The 15,058-nt window shown below is 45.6% G+C and overlaps 2 protein-coding genes across 4 annotated transcripts in view; one reads left to right on the forward strand and one right to left on the reverse strand.

The window, feature by feature from the left end:
* Positions 1 to 15,058, forward strand: part of LOC143936205 (ABC-type organic anion transporter ABCA8-like) — a 394,203-nt gene that overhangs the window by 206,706 nt on the left and 172,439 nt on the right. The window lies entirely within an intron of this gene.
* The window catches only part of LOC143936211 (ABC-type organic anion transporter ABCA8-like), a 98,852-nt gene that overhangs the window by 66,596 nt on the left and 17,198 nt on the right, over positions 1 to 15,058 (reverse strand). The window contains exons 6-11 of the mRNA XM_077460625.1: positions 5,236 to 5,462; positions 4,857 to 4,995; positions 3,041 to 3,226; positions 2,530 to 2,677; positions 2,099 to 2,267; positions 534 to 592 (exon numbers count right to left, since the gene is read on the reverse strand). Coding sequence (XP_077316751.1) covers positions 534 to 592; positions 2,099 to 2,267; positions 2,530 to 2,677; positions 3,041 to 3,226; positions 4,857 to 4,995; positions 5,236 to 5,462 — 928 coding nt within the window. The remainder of the gene's footprint in view (positions 1 to 533; positions 593 to 2,098; positions 2,268 to 2,529; positions 2,678 to 3,040; positions 3,227 to 4,856; positions 4,996 to 5,235; positions 5,463 to 15,058) is intronic.

Genomic DNA, 15,058 nt, shown 5'->3' on the forward strand with positions numbered 1-15,058 from the left:
AGAACACCTCTGGGACATCTGATGCCACCAGGTTGCACCTCAGTCTGTTCAGGAGCTCAGTGTAGCCCTGGTCCAGATCTGGGAGATATACCCCAGGACACCACCATCGTCTCATTAAGGAGCATGTCCCAACATTATCAGGCATGCATAGACACATGTGGGGGCCATGCAAACCACTGAGGACTATTTTAAATTGCTGCAATGAAATTTCAGCAAAATGGACGAGACTGCTGCATAATTTTTTCACTTTGGTTTTCGGGATGTCTTTGAGTTCCACCCTCTGTAGGTTGATCATTTTTATTTCCATCAAACAATGTGGCATCCTTTCATTCCTAACACATTACCCAGTCCATACCAGTATAAATATCCATCATTATATTTTTCCCCATTGAGATCTGATGTGTTTTTCAAGTGTTCCTTTCATTTTTTTGACCAGTGTATTTTCTTTCCAGAATTGTGGAACAAAGATCCTCATTTGTTTCCATTCTACAGAAAGTATTACAGACAAGAGAATATTTTAATAATTGGATCACCTTGTAGCGCCTCTATCTTCACGTCTTTGCCACTGTACATTTTCTTGACATTACTTATCCTGTATGGAGGGACAAGATGATGATGATTTAGAGGAAATGACATAAAACGTACTTATGACATGTTCTGTGACCTGATACCAATATCCATAATTTACATCAGGGATATGCAATTAGCGGACCTCCAGCTGTTGCAAAACTACAAGTCCCATCATGCCTCTGCCTCTGGGTGTCATGCTTGTGGCTGTCAGAGTCTTGCAATGCCTCATGGGACTTGTAGTTCTGCAACATCTGGAGGTCCGCTAATTGCATATCCCTGATTTACATCCTTAACCAGGGTTCCTCTAGAGGGTTCTAGGGGTTCCCTAAGCTGTGGCTGGTTGACCTCCCAACTCATGGCGTCTGCATCATTCCAGAATATCCAATCTGGAAAATTCAGGTCCTGGTTGACCTCCCAACTCATGGTGCCTGCATAGTTCCAGAATATACATAATTTACATCAAACATTCTTAACCAGGGTTCCTCCAGAGGGTTCTAGGGGTTCCCTGAGCTGTGGCAGGTTGACCTCTCAACTCATGGTGCCTGCATCATTCCAGAATATCCAATCTGGAAAATTCAGGTCCTGGTTGACCTCCCAACTCATGGTGCCTGCATAGTTCCAGAATATACATAATTTACATCAACCATTCTCAACCAGGGTTCCTCCAGAGGGTTCTAGGGGTTCCTTGAGCTGTGGCTGGTTGACCTCCCAACTCATGGTGCCAGCATAGTTCCAGAGCCAACAGTATTCTGCAGAGCCAGTATCATGGCACCAAAGATCTTTTAGCTGTTTGTAATGGGGGCATTCTGACCACCAGTGTAAGGGGGAATTAAATCCATCATTGTAATGGGAGAATTGGGACCTCCACTGTAAAGGGGGGCAATCTATATACCAAGGTGGTGGGCATTCTGACATTGTAAGCATAGCATTCTGACCACCACTGTAAGGGAGGCATTCTGACCTCCACTTTAAGGAGGACATTCTCAACACCACTGTAAGGTGGACATTATGACCACCTCTGTAACGGAACCTTCTGACCACCACTGTAAGGGAAGCATTCTGACCACTGTAAGAGAAGCATTCTGACCACCACTGTAAGAGAAGCATTCTGACTACCACAGTAATGGGACATCATCCTGGATCATTGTTAAATAAAATATTTAGGGCCTGTGTTAACAGGCCTTGGACTTGTCTCAATGGGAAAAAGCTGCTTGCTTATATTTGACATCATTTTGAGATATCATTCACGGTTCATTGGACCTACAGTTGACCTCCCTCTGACCTGCATTTGACCTGCTTTTAAGCTGTTATCACATTGCTTCAAGCTGCTTTGGCCTTCCCATTGGCTTTCATGAACGGAGAAACAGTTATGTGACACAAGCCCTTAATTTGCTTTTGCATTTGCCTCTTGACTTTGAGTGCTGCTTAGCTGTTAGCTCGTACTCCCAGATTCCTTTTCAACTTTCCTTAATCTAAGGTGCCTACCGTGTGTGTCTTCTACAATGGACAGAAATGGAGACTGTAGTACCTGATCGCTTCTTTTCCTAGTAACTCAATGGGAACTTTTTCTACATAGGGCCCCAAGTCCTCCTCTACACGTTGTCCTTCTCCTAGCGGTACGGGGGTCATCTTCTTCTGTTTAGACCAGAATGAAGGTTTCAGGAAGAACAGCGGCTCGTGTCTTACTCCGTGTTTATCTGGCATCAAAAGAAGACAAGTCTGATCAAGGCCATGGTCACAAAATAAAAACAGCTATAGAGTTTGTTTGCAGAGGCTTTTAGACCTGTGTGCATATCATTTGACATCATTAGAATGACATCACAGTGACCAAGGCAAGTCAAGGCACAAGCTGCCTCTTAAATTTGTCATTCTTGTGGCTCCACCTGAAACATTTTGTTGTTGGAACAGCTTGATCCACCATTAAAATGATGAGAATAAGTAGCAGCAGTTTGTCATCACCTGGAATAATCTTATCAAAATAAAGAGTGAGGATGATATAAAGCACCGAGTCTAGAGATAGGTAGATGGCGCTGAAGAGTATGTGGGAGGAGTCACCGCCGATGTCTGAGAAGAAGGTCCCTTGAAGGTCGTTTTCCATGTGCATGCTCTAAAAACGCAGAAGCCATAATTAATGAGCGCATCTCTATGAAAGTCCATGCAAAGCATCACAGGTGTTTTCTGAAGTGTATTTAAACCAAACCGGTGCTTTGTTCATGCAAGGCAGGACAACAGATTAACATAAATACACCCCCCCCCCCCCCCCCCCAAAGAATGGTTCCTTCACTCCTCCACTGTTCAATTCAGCTGCCAAGTGAAGAAGACTACCAGGCATAGATGAGCATATTACTTACTCCCCTTCCTGTCACATGACTGCACTGGTACTTTGGTGACTGGTACATGTAGGGGGTCTGGGAGATGTTCCTAAGCCCTGTGTAAGCTCCAAATACAGCTCCCAAAAATAAATGGTTACCTCCAAGATCCCGACGGCGAAGGAGAAGGGGTGGAAAATGCTCAGAAAGACTTCCAGAGATTTGGGCATGACGTTCATCAGTGGGAGGAGGCCCAGCGCAGCTAAGAAGAGGGTGATGAAAAAGCCCAGAATCGCTGTCAGGCGGTGCTTCCTGAAGAGGGCGCTCAGCATGCAGTTAAAGCAGACCTGGGGGTGGGGAGGTAAAATATTTATCAGGGAGGTGATGTTCATCAAAAGGAGCTAAACAGGAAAACCGCCTCCATAAAACTGGACAAAAAAGGTCCCTTGTGTGGTAATGATCCCTTATGAAACCCTTGTGAGGTAAACTCTAAGCCCTTGTACACACGGGTCGGACATTCCAACAACAAAATCCATAACTTCCCAAAGTCCCAAACTTGTGATGCATACACAAAGCTGGACAAAGTTGTCGGAAAATCAGATCGTTCAGAACGTGGTGACGTTATTTCGTTACGATGGGACTACGTTCAGGCTAGTAGCCAATATCTTTGGTCTAGGAATTTGATCTGAGCATGCGTGGCACTTTGTCCGATCGGAATTCTCTACAAACGATCGGACAAAGTCCCATCGGACCACGTTGTCGGAAAATTTTATAGCCCAGCTCTAAAACTTTGTCGGTCGGATATTCCGACGGAAACAGTCCGATGGAGCCCACACACGGTCGGATTATCCGATAACACGGTCCGATCGGACATTTTCCGTCGGAATGTCCGACCGTGTGTACAAGGGCTAACAGGATGACATGGACTTCACTCTGTACATTGTGTATCATAAGCAACTGTCAGTTCTAAAATCCCTATTTCATCCTTTGTTGCTTCGCAGACCTGGGTGACTACTACAACTGCTTTGCAGTCACTTCCCGCCTACATGTGCTCCAGCGATGGCGGCGTGCCATTTCTCAGGGCAAAATTTCCTGATGGTGACAACACTTGACCATGCCTTTAAATGTGTGTTGAAATTGCCACTCGTAGCCTCCCTTGGAAGCCCTTGTGACAACAAAGGAACACAACTTGGAAACTAAGATAGAATGTTGTCCCCCTATAACAGGAAGTTATACCTTCTCGGCAGGATTTTCAAATGGCTTTTGAAAAGACATCAAGATGTTAAAGCTTCTATGAAGATTTAGTGATTTGGTTTACACCTTGAATGTAGATGTCATGGTTATGCAATAGAGTTTGTCTGCTTACCTGTTTCCATGTGTTCATCTCTAGAGACCAGCCGACCCTCACCTGACTGCTTTTGTAATCCATCCTCTGGCATGGCTCCACCCTAGCTCCTATCAGAGAACTCTATATTAACCTGTGCACTGCAGACCAACCCTGCTGATCAACCATCGTGTGTTAGCTTCCTGTTCCCTGCCGTGTGCTCTTCTGTTGTTTTCCATTACCGACTTTGGCGTGTCTTTGACTATCCCTGTTTGCATGTGATCCTGACCTATTGCCGTGTCCCTGACTATTCCTGTCTGCTTGTGGCCCCGACCTTGGCTTGACTATCCCGATCCTCCTGTTGCCTCCTGTTGCCTACTGTGGGTGTGAGCTGGGGGTCGCGACCTAGAGCCAGTTGCAGCCAAGTCCATCCTCACCACTAGAGGCGCTGGTGAACACCTGCTTTCTCTTAGACTCCACGCCCCAGGGAATATTACACTCTAACCTCAGTGGGATCTGTCTCCTGTCTGCAGCAGTCAGCCGTAGGGTCCACAACCTTGCGGTGCACTCCTGATCCCTACGGTGTGCATCTATCACCTTGCCTCAAGGTGACCTAACAGTAGATGTGGGAATAACACATCATCCATACTTACTGTTGCTATGCCGTAAAGGCTGAAAAGAAGAAAAATAACTCCAAAGGAACTTTGCACAAACACAAAAGTGGTGGCAACCAGAGCCATGAGGGTGGCGATGATGATGGCACTGATAGTGTACAGCAACCCCCAAGACAACCTGAAATACAAGATGATGACAACATATTGGAGATCTTCTAAGACCAGAAAACGCCAACCAATAAGGAACGTTTTACCTGTCAACTACCTGTGACTCCTCACCCCACCCCTGCTGTGCTATAGTAAGCCACTGGCCACTGCATTACTACCCATACTAAGGACACCCATGTTGAGCTCTTTATCTCCTGAAAATGATCCCTAGCAAGAATATATTCATTTGGGATTGACCAACACCACTCACCAAAATGCCAGATCCTTCAGTCCCATCATCCTCATCAGCTCTCTGGTTTTCCTCCTCTCCCGGGTAATCTGCAGCGTCATGAGATAGGACAGCGAGACGAAGCACATGCTCAAGTCATACAGGGCAGTGCCCATGTGCAGAACCGCCCTCTTTGTCAAATCCAGCGATTTCATCTTCACCACCTCTGTGGTCGCCAGACCATCCCATAGCGACTGCTTGGTGTTTCTCTGCAAAATATTGTTTGCTTTTTTTAACTATATTTTAATACTTATATATACTGTATATTTTTAATATTTTTATGTTAGAATTTAATACCAACCCCCACCTATTTTTTTTTGGCATACTCCAAGCTGGGGAAATACCCCGCCATTTTCTCACATAATGTCAATGGTTTAAATATACCAGAAAAAAAAAACAACATCTAAAATACTAACTGAACTTATTTAAAGGGGTTGTAAAGTAAAAATTTTTATTTTTTTAAAATAACAAACATGTCATACTTACCTCCACTGTGCAGCTCGTTTTGCACAGAGTGGCCCCGAACCTGCTCTTCTGGGGTCCCTCGGCGGCTGTCTCTGCTTCCTCCCGCAGGTGCTTCTCACGTTAATGCGAGCTCCCTCACATTGGTGAGAAGCACTGCGGGCGCGCTCCCGTGATACAGCCGGCGGCTATAGCCGCTCGCTGTATCACAAGGCCCCGCCCCCCGGCGCGCTGCGTCATTGGATGTGATTGACAGCAGCGCGAGCCAATGGCTGCGCTGCTTTCAATCCATCCACTCCAGCCAATCAGCGGCCAGGCTGAGCGGCGAAGAGGACGGCGGGGGCGAGCGCGGGATTTTCGAGGGGTCAGGTAAGTAAAACGGGGGGACTGGGGGCGCCAGCAGTGTGAGATGTTTTTTCACCTTAATGCATAGAATGCATTAAGGTGAAAAAACATTTACCTTTACAACCCCTTTAATCAAGACTGTGAAGCAATCTAATGTACATAATGATAATCAGAAAATGTCTATTTGCTTATGTGTATACATGTTTCTATGCAACTCCTTACTTATTATGTAGTATACAGATTGACTCTCTGTTTGGAATTAAAGATGGCGTCTACCCCCTACATTCCACGCGTTAGAAGGATGCATTCGAGATAACAGAACCAGCTTCAACCAAATTTCAAGCATCAAGTTTCTCCATTTCTCTTGTTTTTTAACCACTTGCTTACTGGGCACTTAAACCCCCCTCCTGCCCAGACCAATTTTCAGCTTTCAGCGCTGATGCACTTTGAATGACAATTGCGCGGTCATACAACACTGTACCCAAATGAAATTTTTACCATTTTTTTTCCCACAAATAGAGCTTTCTTTTGGTGGTATTTAATTACAGCTGGGAGTGATGCAAAATAAAAAAAAAAAATAAAAAAAAATCATGTTTAATAGTTTGTTATAAAATTTTGCAAACAGGTCATTTTTCTCCTTCATTGAAGTGCGCTGATGAGGCGGCACTGATAGGCTGCACTGGTGGGCACTAATAGGCACAGATAAGGTGGCATCGATAGGCACAGATAAGATAGTACTGATGGGCACAGATAAGGCGTTACTGATGAGCAAAGATGGGCACAGATAAGGTGGCACGGATGGGTGGCACTAAGGGGCACTGATAGGTACCACTAATAGATGGGACTGATGGGCACTGGTAGATGACACTGATGGGCACGGATATGTGGCACTGGGGTGCAGCACCGTTGTTGAGGCAGATTGTGGGTGGCACTGTGGTTGGCACTTACGGGGGGCATTTATTTATTCCTGAGGGGGGCAGGTGGGCACTGGTAAGCTGGCCGTGATGGGGACTGATGTCCCGATCACGGCCGCCAGTGATCGGCTCTTTTTTTTTCTCCTCGCGCTGACAGGAATAGCCGCCGATTACCGGCTCTGTTGTATCACATGATCAGCTGTCATTGGCTAACAGCTGATTACATGGTAAGGGGTCGGGATCGACCCCTTGCTCGGATCCATGATCAGGCGAGTCTCAGACTCGCCTGATCACAGAGCGGAGCGCGCAGGCCGCTCATGCACGGGACGACGTCAATAGACGTTGTCCCGGCAAAGGAGGTCCGCACTGTAGCCGTCATTTGGCTATAGGGCGGATCTCTAGTGGTTAACCAATGAGATGTACCAATTAGACTGACATAGCAATGACGTATCTTTCTGTATAAAATATTGACACCGACCAGAAATAAATCAGAAGTTAGAAGTAACCGAGCTGAACGTGTCTCAGAGAGTGTTTACTTCTAATATGCATGCACATTTATACTTTTTAATTAGAAACAGCAGCAGATAACCTTGAACTAGATTGTAGTTCTTATCCATTTCAAGACCACAAATAGTTTTCCTACAAGCAGGGCCATCTTTAACAAAGGGCAAATGAGGAAAATTTCCCGGGCCCAGTCATTGTTGTGGGGCCCGAAGCAGCTGCCTCTTGAGCCCACAAACAGTTAATTAGTGGATTCCGGAAGGTCAAAGTAAATGTTTGCCCCGGGTCCACTCCATATTAAAGACGGCCCTGCCTACAAGAAACTCGTTTTAAAACCTTGCAGATACCTCGCCTTACAAACTATTTTTTTTTTTACAAAAGCATATCAGGCAATGAGCCCAATCGCCAAAACTAAAGGAGTCTCCATCCTCCTCAACAAAAAACACAAACTTTACAATGATACAAAAACTTGCTGACCCAGAAGGAAGATATATTTTTCTCAAAGGAACACAAAACGGCAAGCCAGTAACACTAGCAGAGGTCTACTTTCCAACCAAAGCACACATCTCATTTTGCCTACACATTACAGATGAATTCAAATGGTTTGCAAGTGGATGCGTAATGATAGGACGAGATTTTAACATTCCTATCAACCCTCTGAAAGACACATCACAGAAAACATGTGTCTCCTATAAAATACTCAAAAAAGTAAAGTCACTTCTACAATCACTGACATTGAGAACACGGAGAACAATTCACCCAACAGAAAGAGATTTTACTTTCTACTGTAACCCTCATAAGAGATATACAAGAACTGACCAAATATGTGTAGGGCAAGGCTTTCACTACCAAAGTTAACCTGCTAAATCAGCCTCTCTCAACCTTTTCAACACAGAGGAACCCTTTAAATAGTTCTCTGGTCTCGGGGAACCCCTGATAAAAATGAGAAATCTTCAACTCATGATACATTAGTGTGATGGCCAGTGGGGAGAATGTTCCTTACACTGGTGATCAGTGAGAAGAATGTTCCTTACATTGGTGATCAGTGAGAAGAATGTTCCTTACATTGGTGATCAGTGAGAAGAATGTTCCTTACACTGGTGATCAGTGGGAAGAATGTTCCTTACATTGGTGATCAGTGAGAAGAATGTTCCTTACATTGGTGATCAGTGGGAAGAATGTTCCTTACATTGGTGATCAGTGAGAAGAATGTTCCTTACATTGGTGATCAGTGAGAAGAATGTTCCTTACATTGGTGATCAGTGAGAAGAATGTTCCTTACATTGGTGATCAGTGGGAAGAATGTTCCTTACATTGGTGATCAGTGAGAAGAATGTTCCTTACATTGGTGATCAGTGAGAAGAATGTTCCTTACATTGGTGATCAGTGAGAAGAATGTTCCTTACATTGGTGATCAGTGGGAAGAACGTTCCTTACATTGGTGATCAGTGAGAAGAACGTTCCTTACATTGGTGATCAGTGAGAAGAACGTTCCTTACATTGGTGATCAGTGAGAAGAACGTTCCTTACATTGGTGATCAGTGGGAAGAACGTTCCTTACATTGGTGATCAGTGAGAAGAACGTTCCTTACATTGGTGATCGGTGAGAAGAACGTTCCTTACATTGGTGATCGGTGGGAAGAATGTTCCTTACATTGGTGATCGGTGAGAAGAATGTTCCTTACATTGGTGATCGGTGAGAAGAATGTTCCTTACATTGATGATCGGTGAGAAGAATGTTCCTTACATTGATGATCGGTGAGAAGAATGTTCCTTACATTGGTGATCAGTGGGAAGAATGTTCCTTACATTGGTGATCAGTGAGAAGAATGTTCCTTACATTGGTGATCAGTGGGAAGAATGTTCCTTACATTGGTGATCAGTGAGAAGAATGTTCCTTACATTGGTGGTCAGTGAGAAGAATGTTCCTTCCATTGGTGATCAGTGGGAAGAATGTTCCTTACATTGGTGATCAGTGAGAAGAATGTTCCTTACATTGGTGATCAGTGAGAAGAATGTTCCTTACATTGGTGATCAGTGGGAAGAATGTTCCTTACATTGGTGATCAGTGGGAAGAATGTTCCTTACATTGGTGATCAGTGGGAAGAATGTTCCTTACATTGGTGATCAGTGGGAAGAATGTTCCTTACATTGGTGATCAGTGAGAAGAATGTTCCTTACACTGGTGATCAGTGGGAAGAATGTTCCTTACATTGGTGATCAGTGGGAAGAATGTTCCTTACATTGGTGATCAGTGAGAAGAACGTTCCTTACATTGGTGATCAGTGGGAAGAATGTCCCTTACATTGGTGATCAGTGAGAAGAATGTTCCTTACATTGGTGATCAGTGAGAAGAATGTTCCTTACATTGGTGATCAGTGAGAAGAATGTTCCTTACATTGGTGATCAGTGGGAAGAATGTTCCTTACATTGGTGATCAGTGGGAAGAATGTTCCTTACATTGGTGATCAGTGAGAAGAATGTTCCTTACATTGGTGATCAGTGGGAAGAATGTTCCTTACATTGGTGATCAGTGGGAAGAATGTTCCTTACATTGGTGATCAGTGAGAAGAACGTTCCTTACATTGGTGATCAGTGAGAAGAATGTTCCTTACATTGGTGATCAGTGGGAAGAATGTCCCTTACATTGGTGATCAGTGAGAAGAATGTTCCTTACATTGGTGATCAGTGAGAAGAATGTTCCTTACATTGGTGATCAGTGAGAAGAATGTTCCTTACATTGGTGATCAGTGAGAAGAATGTTCCTTACATTGGTGATCAGTGAGAAGAATGTTCCTTACATTGGTGATCGGTGAGAAGAATGTTCCTTACATTGGTGATCAGTGAGAAGAATGTTCCTTACATTGGTGATCAGTGGGAAGAATGTTCCTTACATTGGTGATCAGTGGGAAGAATGTTCCTTACATTGGTGATCAGTGAGAAGAATGTTCCTTACATTGGTGATCAGTGGGAAGAATGTTCCTTACATTGGTGATCAGTGAGAAGAATGTTCCTTACATTGGTGATCAGTGGGAAGAATGTTCCTTACATTGGTGATCAGTGAGAAGAATGTTCCTTACATTGGTGATCAGTGAGAAGAATGTTCCTTACATTGGTGATCAGTGAGAAGAATGTTCCTTACATTGGTGATCAGTGGGAAGAATGTTCCTTACATTGGTGATCAGTGAGAAGAATGTTCCTTACATTGGTGGTCAGTGGGAAGAATGTTCCTTACATTGGTGATCAGTGGGAAGAATGTTCCTTACATTGGTGGTCAGTGAGAAGAATGTTCCTTACATTGGTGATCAGTGGGAAGAATGTTCCTTACATTGGTGATCAGTGAGAAGAATGTTCCTTACATTGGTGATCAGTGGGAAGAATGTTCCTTACATTGGTGATCAGTGAGAAGAATGTTCCTTACATTGGTGATCAGTGAGAAGAATGTTCCTTACATTGGTGATCAGTGGGAAGAATGTTCCTTACATTGGTGATCAGTGAGAAGAATGTTCCTTACATTGGTGATCAGTGGGAAGAATGTTCCTTACATTGGTGATCAGTGAGAAGAATGTTCCTTACATTGGTGATCAGTGAGAAGAATGTTCCTTACATTGGTGATCAGTGAGAAGAATGTTCCTTACATTGGTGATCAGTGGGAAGAATGTTCCTTACATTGGTGATCAGTGGGAAGAATGTTCCTTACATTGGTGATCAGTGAGAAGAATGTTCCTTACATTGGTGGTCAGTGGGAAGAATGTTCCTTACATTGGTGATCAGTGAGAAGAATGTTCCTTACATTGGTGATCAGTGAGAAGAATGTTCCTTACATTGGTGATCAGTGAGAAGAATGTTCCTTACATTGGTGATCAGTGAGAAGAATGTTCCTTACATTGGTGATCAGTGGGAAGAATGTTCCTTACATTGGTGGTCAGTGAGAAGAATGTTCCTTACATTGGTGATCAGTGGGAAGAATGTTCCTTACATTGGTGGTCAGTGAGAAGAATGTTCCTTACATTGGTGGTCAGTGGGAAGGAGGAGGAGGACACACCCAAGGAGCTCTCTGAGAACCGCACCTTTTTTCAAGCCTGGGCCTTGCCTGCTAGCTTGGCCCAGGAATAATGCCTGATCCTGGGGGAGGCCCTGGGATGGATTCCCCTGATGATACGGGGCCTAGTGAGGAGGAGGAGGTGGAGGATCTGTCTGTGGGTCCAGGCCCTGCTGAGAATGTGGATGTCTACAGACAGAAGATTGTTGACCATTTCCGGGCAATCGGAAGGGCTGAGGAGAAGCTTAAATGTTTAAAAGCTGAACATAAAAACTTCAAGACCAAGTATTTCCAGGCCTGGAGTAAAAACCGTTTGGCCATGAAGCCAGAGTTGCAGCAGATGGAGGAGAAGGCAAAGAAACAATCTTTATTTTTGAAGAAATTGAAAGACAGAAGCGGAGCTTTTGCAGAAAAATTTAATAATGAGAGAAGATTTTCCAGCCAGACATCGCTGAGTTCTGTGGATCAGCAGGTAACAGACAACCCGGCATCATCTGTCTCTGCACCTCTCCCCCCATGTCAGGCCGGGGAATCACCAGCGGCAACCAGCCAGGGGGTTGAGAATGAACATGGCACCCTGCAGTTCATCCAACAGATGGAGTCACCGATAAGGGCAGACAGGTCTGTTGGTGAGCCATCGGAGGTCCCTGAGGATGAGCGGAGGGAATACTGCCTCCTTCCAGCATGTCTGCCCCACCTGCTGTAGTGGATGGTGTCCCGGCTGTGGTGGATGGTGTCCCGGCTGTGGTGGATGGTGTCCCGGCCGTGGTGGATGGTGTCCCGGCCGTGGTGGATGGTGTCCCGGCCGTGGTGGATGGTGTCCCGGCCGTGGTGGATGGTGTCCCGGCCGTGGTGGATGGTGTCCCGGCTATAGTGGATGGTGTCCCGGCTGTGGTGGATGGTGTCAGAGGAACAGAGATGGAGGGAGATCTGCAAACAGCTGCCTGATGGAGTTTCTGCTGTGGAGAAACCTTCTGCAGACATGGAGGGAAAATCCCTGGCAGGAGGTGTCATCAGACCACCAGAGCAATGTGGATGGATCTCCATCATACACCCCACGCCTGGATTTTGCTGATAATGCTGAGACCTGTAGTCCTAGAGAGCCTGTTTCTCCTTCACCTGGGCTGATTGATGCAGGTGGGGGAGGGGATCAGCACAGTGCAGCATGTGAAGTGGAGACAGCCATGGAAGTCTCCTGCAGTGATTCACCTGTTGCTGTATTAGAACAACATTCACTCGGCTCAGCTGATAGTCCTGTCCTGATGGAGGAGAAGAGTCGGCCTGGAGGTGAAGTGTGTATGGGGACAGCAGTGAGTTTGGACACGGCAGGAACTATGAATGTGACAGGAAATAATGACAGTAATAATATTGATAAGGCAGTGAATGTGGTGGTGGTGGAGGGGTTAATATTGCTGGGCAAAATAAAAATGACATTTCTCTCTCTGCTCAGCAGAGGAAAGACTCATCGATTGTACAGACCAAATCTGTACAATCGATATCTGCTAGAAATATGTCAGAAGGCTCAAAACACACAAATGTTTTTTTTTGGGGAGTCGCACCAAGGAGGGTGGGGGGAATGTTGTAAATATTGGTGGTCACAATTTGGGGAGTTTTGGTGGTGGGATGGTTGGTGGGTACAGGAGGAGAAATGTGGTTCAGTTGAAGTGGGAGGGGGAGGGGACCCCACCAGTGAGGAGGAGGGTGGCTGAGCTGGTTTTGGAAATGGGGTTTAAAGCTGTGGATATTTTTGCTTTGATTTGCCCAGTGGGAAGTTATGAATTTGATTTGTCCTTTGTAAAACCTGAGGGTCTAGATTTATTTTGGGAGCGACATAGGAGGTGCCAGGGCCTTCCGCAGTGGAGTGGTTTGGTGCCAAAGGTGATTTCCAGGCAGCCTCTGATAAAATCGGTGACCATCCTGGTGCATTACGAATCCATACCAGAGGCTGATTTGATAGTATGGCTACGCCGATATGGTGAGGCCCTCACTCCACTGCGGAAGGTCCTGGATGAACATGGGATATGGACAGGGGCCTGGACAGTGTCACTAAAATTGGGGATGCTGGGAAATGTAGTCCAACACCTGCCCTGCTCAGCCTTTCTGGGGAGGGATCAGCTGACAATATTCTACCAGGGTCAGCCTAAAGTCTGTAATAAATGTGCTAAAAAAGGCCATTTTGCATCTACCTGCACCCATAAGAAGTGTTCACTATGCCAGGATCTGGACCATTTGGCTAAAGATTGTACCGAAATTCGGTGCAATTTTTGCCAAAAGCTCGGTCATCCTTATAGCCAGTGCCCGGAGGAATTACATAACTTGCCAGGATTGGAGGCTGAGCTGCAGAGGCTGGATAAGGAGGATGAGGCCGCTGAAACTGTTGTTGTCCCTCCTGTGTCTGTTCCATCTGTTTCAGATTCTGTTCCCTCTAGTAATGTGGTCCCTAAGTCTGTCCCCCATGTGGTGGTCCCTATTCCTGCTGTACGTAGATCCTCCAGGCTAGCGGAAGCTGCTGGGGGGGCAGGTTTGGTGGATCTTCCCACTCAGCCTCCAGTCCCTGTCCCTCAGCAGCGCAAACGTGGTCAGGGGAATGTGGGGGTGCTGGATGGGGGTGGGGCTTATGGAAGGGTGTCCATATCCCATGTCTCACCCTCTGTTGGGGGGGATTCGGTTGATGAGGGGTGGGAGAAGTTTAGGAGGAAGAAAAAGAAGAAGAGGAAAACAAGTAAATTGGTTATTTCTTCCTCAGAGTCGGACCCAGGAGGGGTTCCTCTTGGTAATACTTTTTCAGTTTTGTCAGGTGATGGGATGTCTGATTTATCTATTTCTTTATCATCCATGGATGAGGGGGAGTCACATAGTTTGAAGAGAGCTGTTTCTGGTGATGAGAGTGTGGCAAAGGTTAAGAAACGACTACCCCAATCACCCTGATGGCAGTTCCCACTCCAATAAAGGTGGCGACCATTAATGTCGCCAGCATGAAATCTGCAAGAGCTTGTGATATTACCTTATTTTTGCTCAGCAAGTTTTATGCCGAGATTTTATTTTTGCAAGAGACCTGGCTCAATACTTTGGCCAATGTCCATCTAGCAAAAAGGGAGTGGAGATGCGGTCCCTCCTTTTGGTCTCTTGCGGCTGAGCCCTGCAGCGGAGTTGCGGTCCTTTTTAAAACCGATATGGTAACATGCCGGCGGGTAATTGAGGTAGAGATTGGGAGATGCATGGTCTTGGACGTCTCTGTTAGGGGGCAGGACCTGCGTCTGATCAATATCTATGGACCGCAGTCAAGATGGGGCAGGAAATGCCTCCTCACAGAGATCAAGCCCTTCCTTTTTACGTCCCAGCAGGTTGTCTTTGGAGGGGATTTTAACACCATAATTAGGCCTGAAGACAGGAGAGGCTCCATAGACAGGCTGGCGTACGATAGCGTTTTTCTTAGAGATATGGTGAGACAAGCAGGCCTGGTAGATGTGCATATTAAGCACTGCCCTGGCAGCACGGGATTCACATTTCAGAGAGGGAATAGTCAGAGTAGGATAGATAG

The sequence above is a fragment of the Lithobates pipiens genome, unplaced genomic scaffold, assembly GCF_037356315.1.
Source record: "Lithobates pipiens isolate NorthernLeopardFrog02 unplaced genomic scaffold, aLitPip1_a1.2 Scaffold_28, whole genome shotgun sequence".
NCBI classification, from domain to species: domain Eukaryota; kingdom Metazoa; phylum Chordata; class Amphibia; order Anura; family Ranidae; genus Lithobates; species Lithobates pipiens.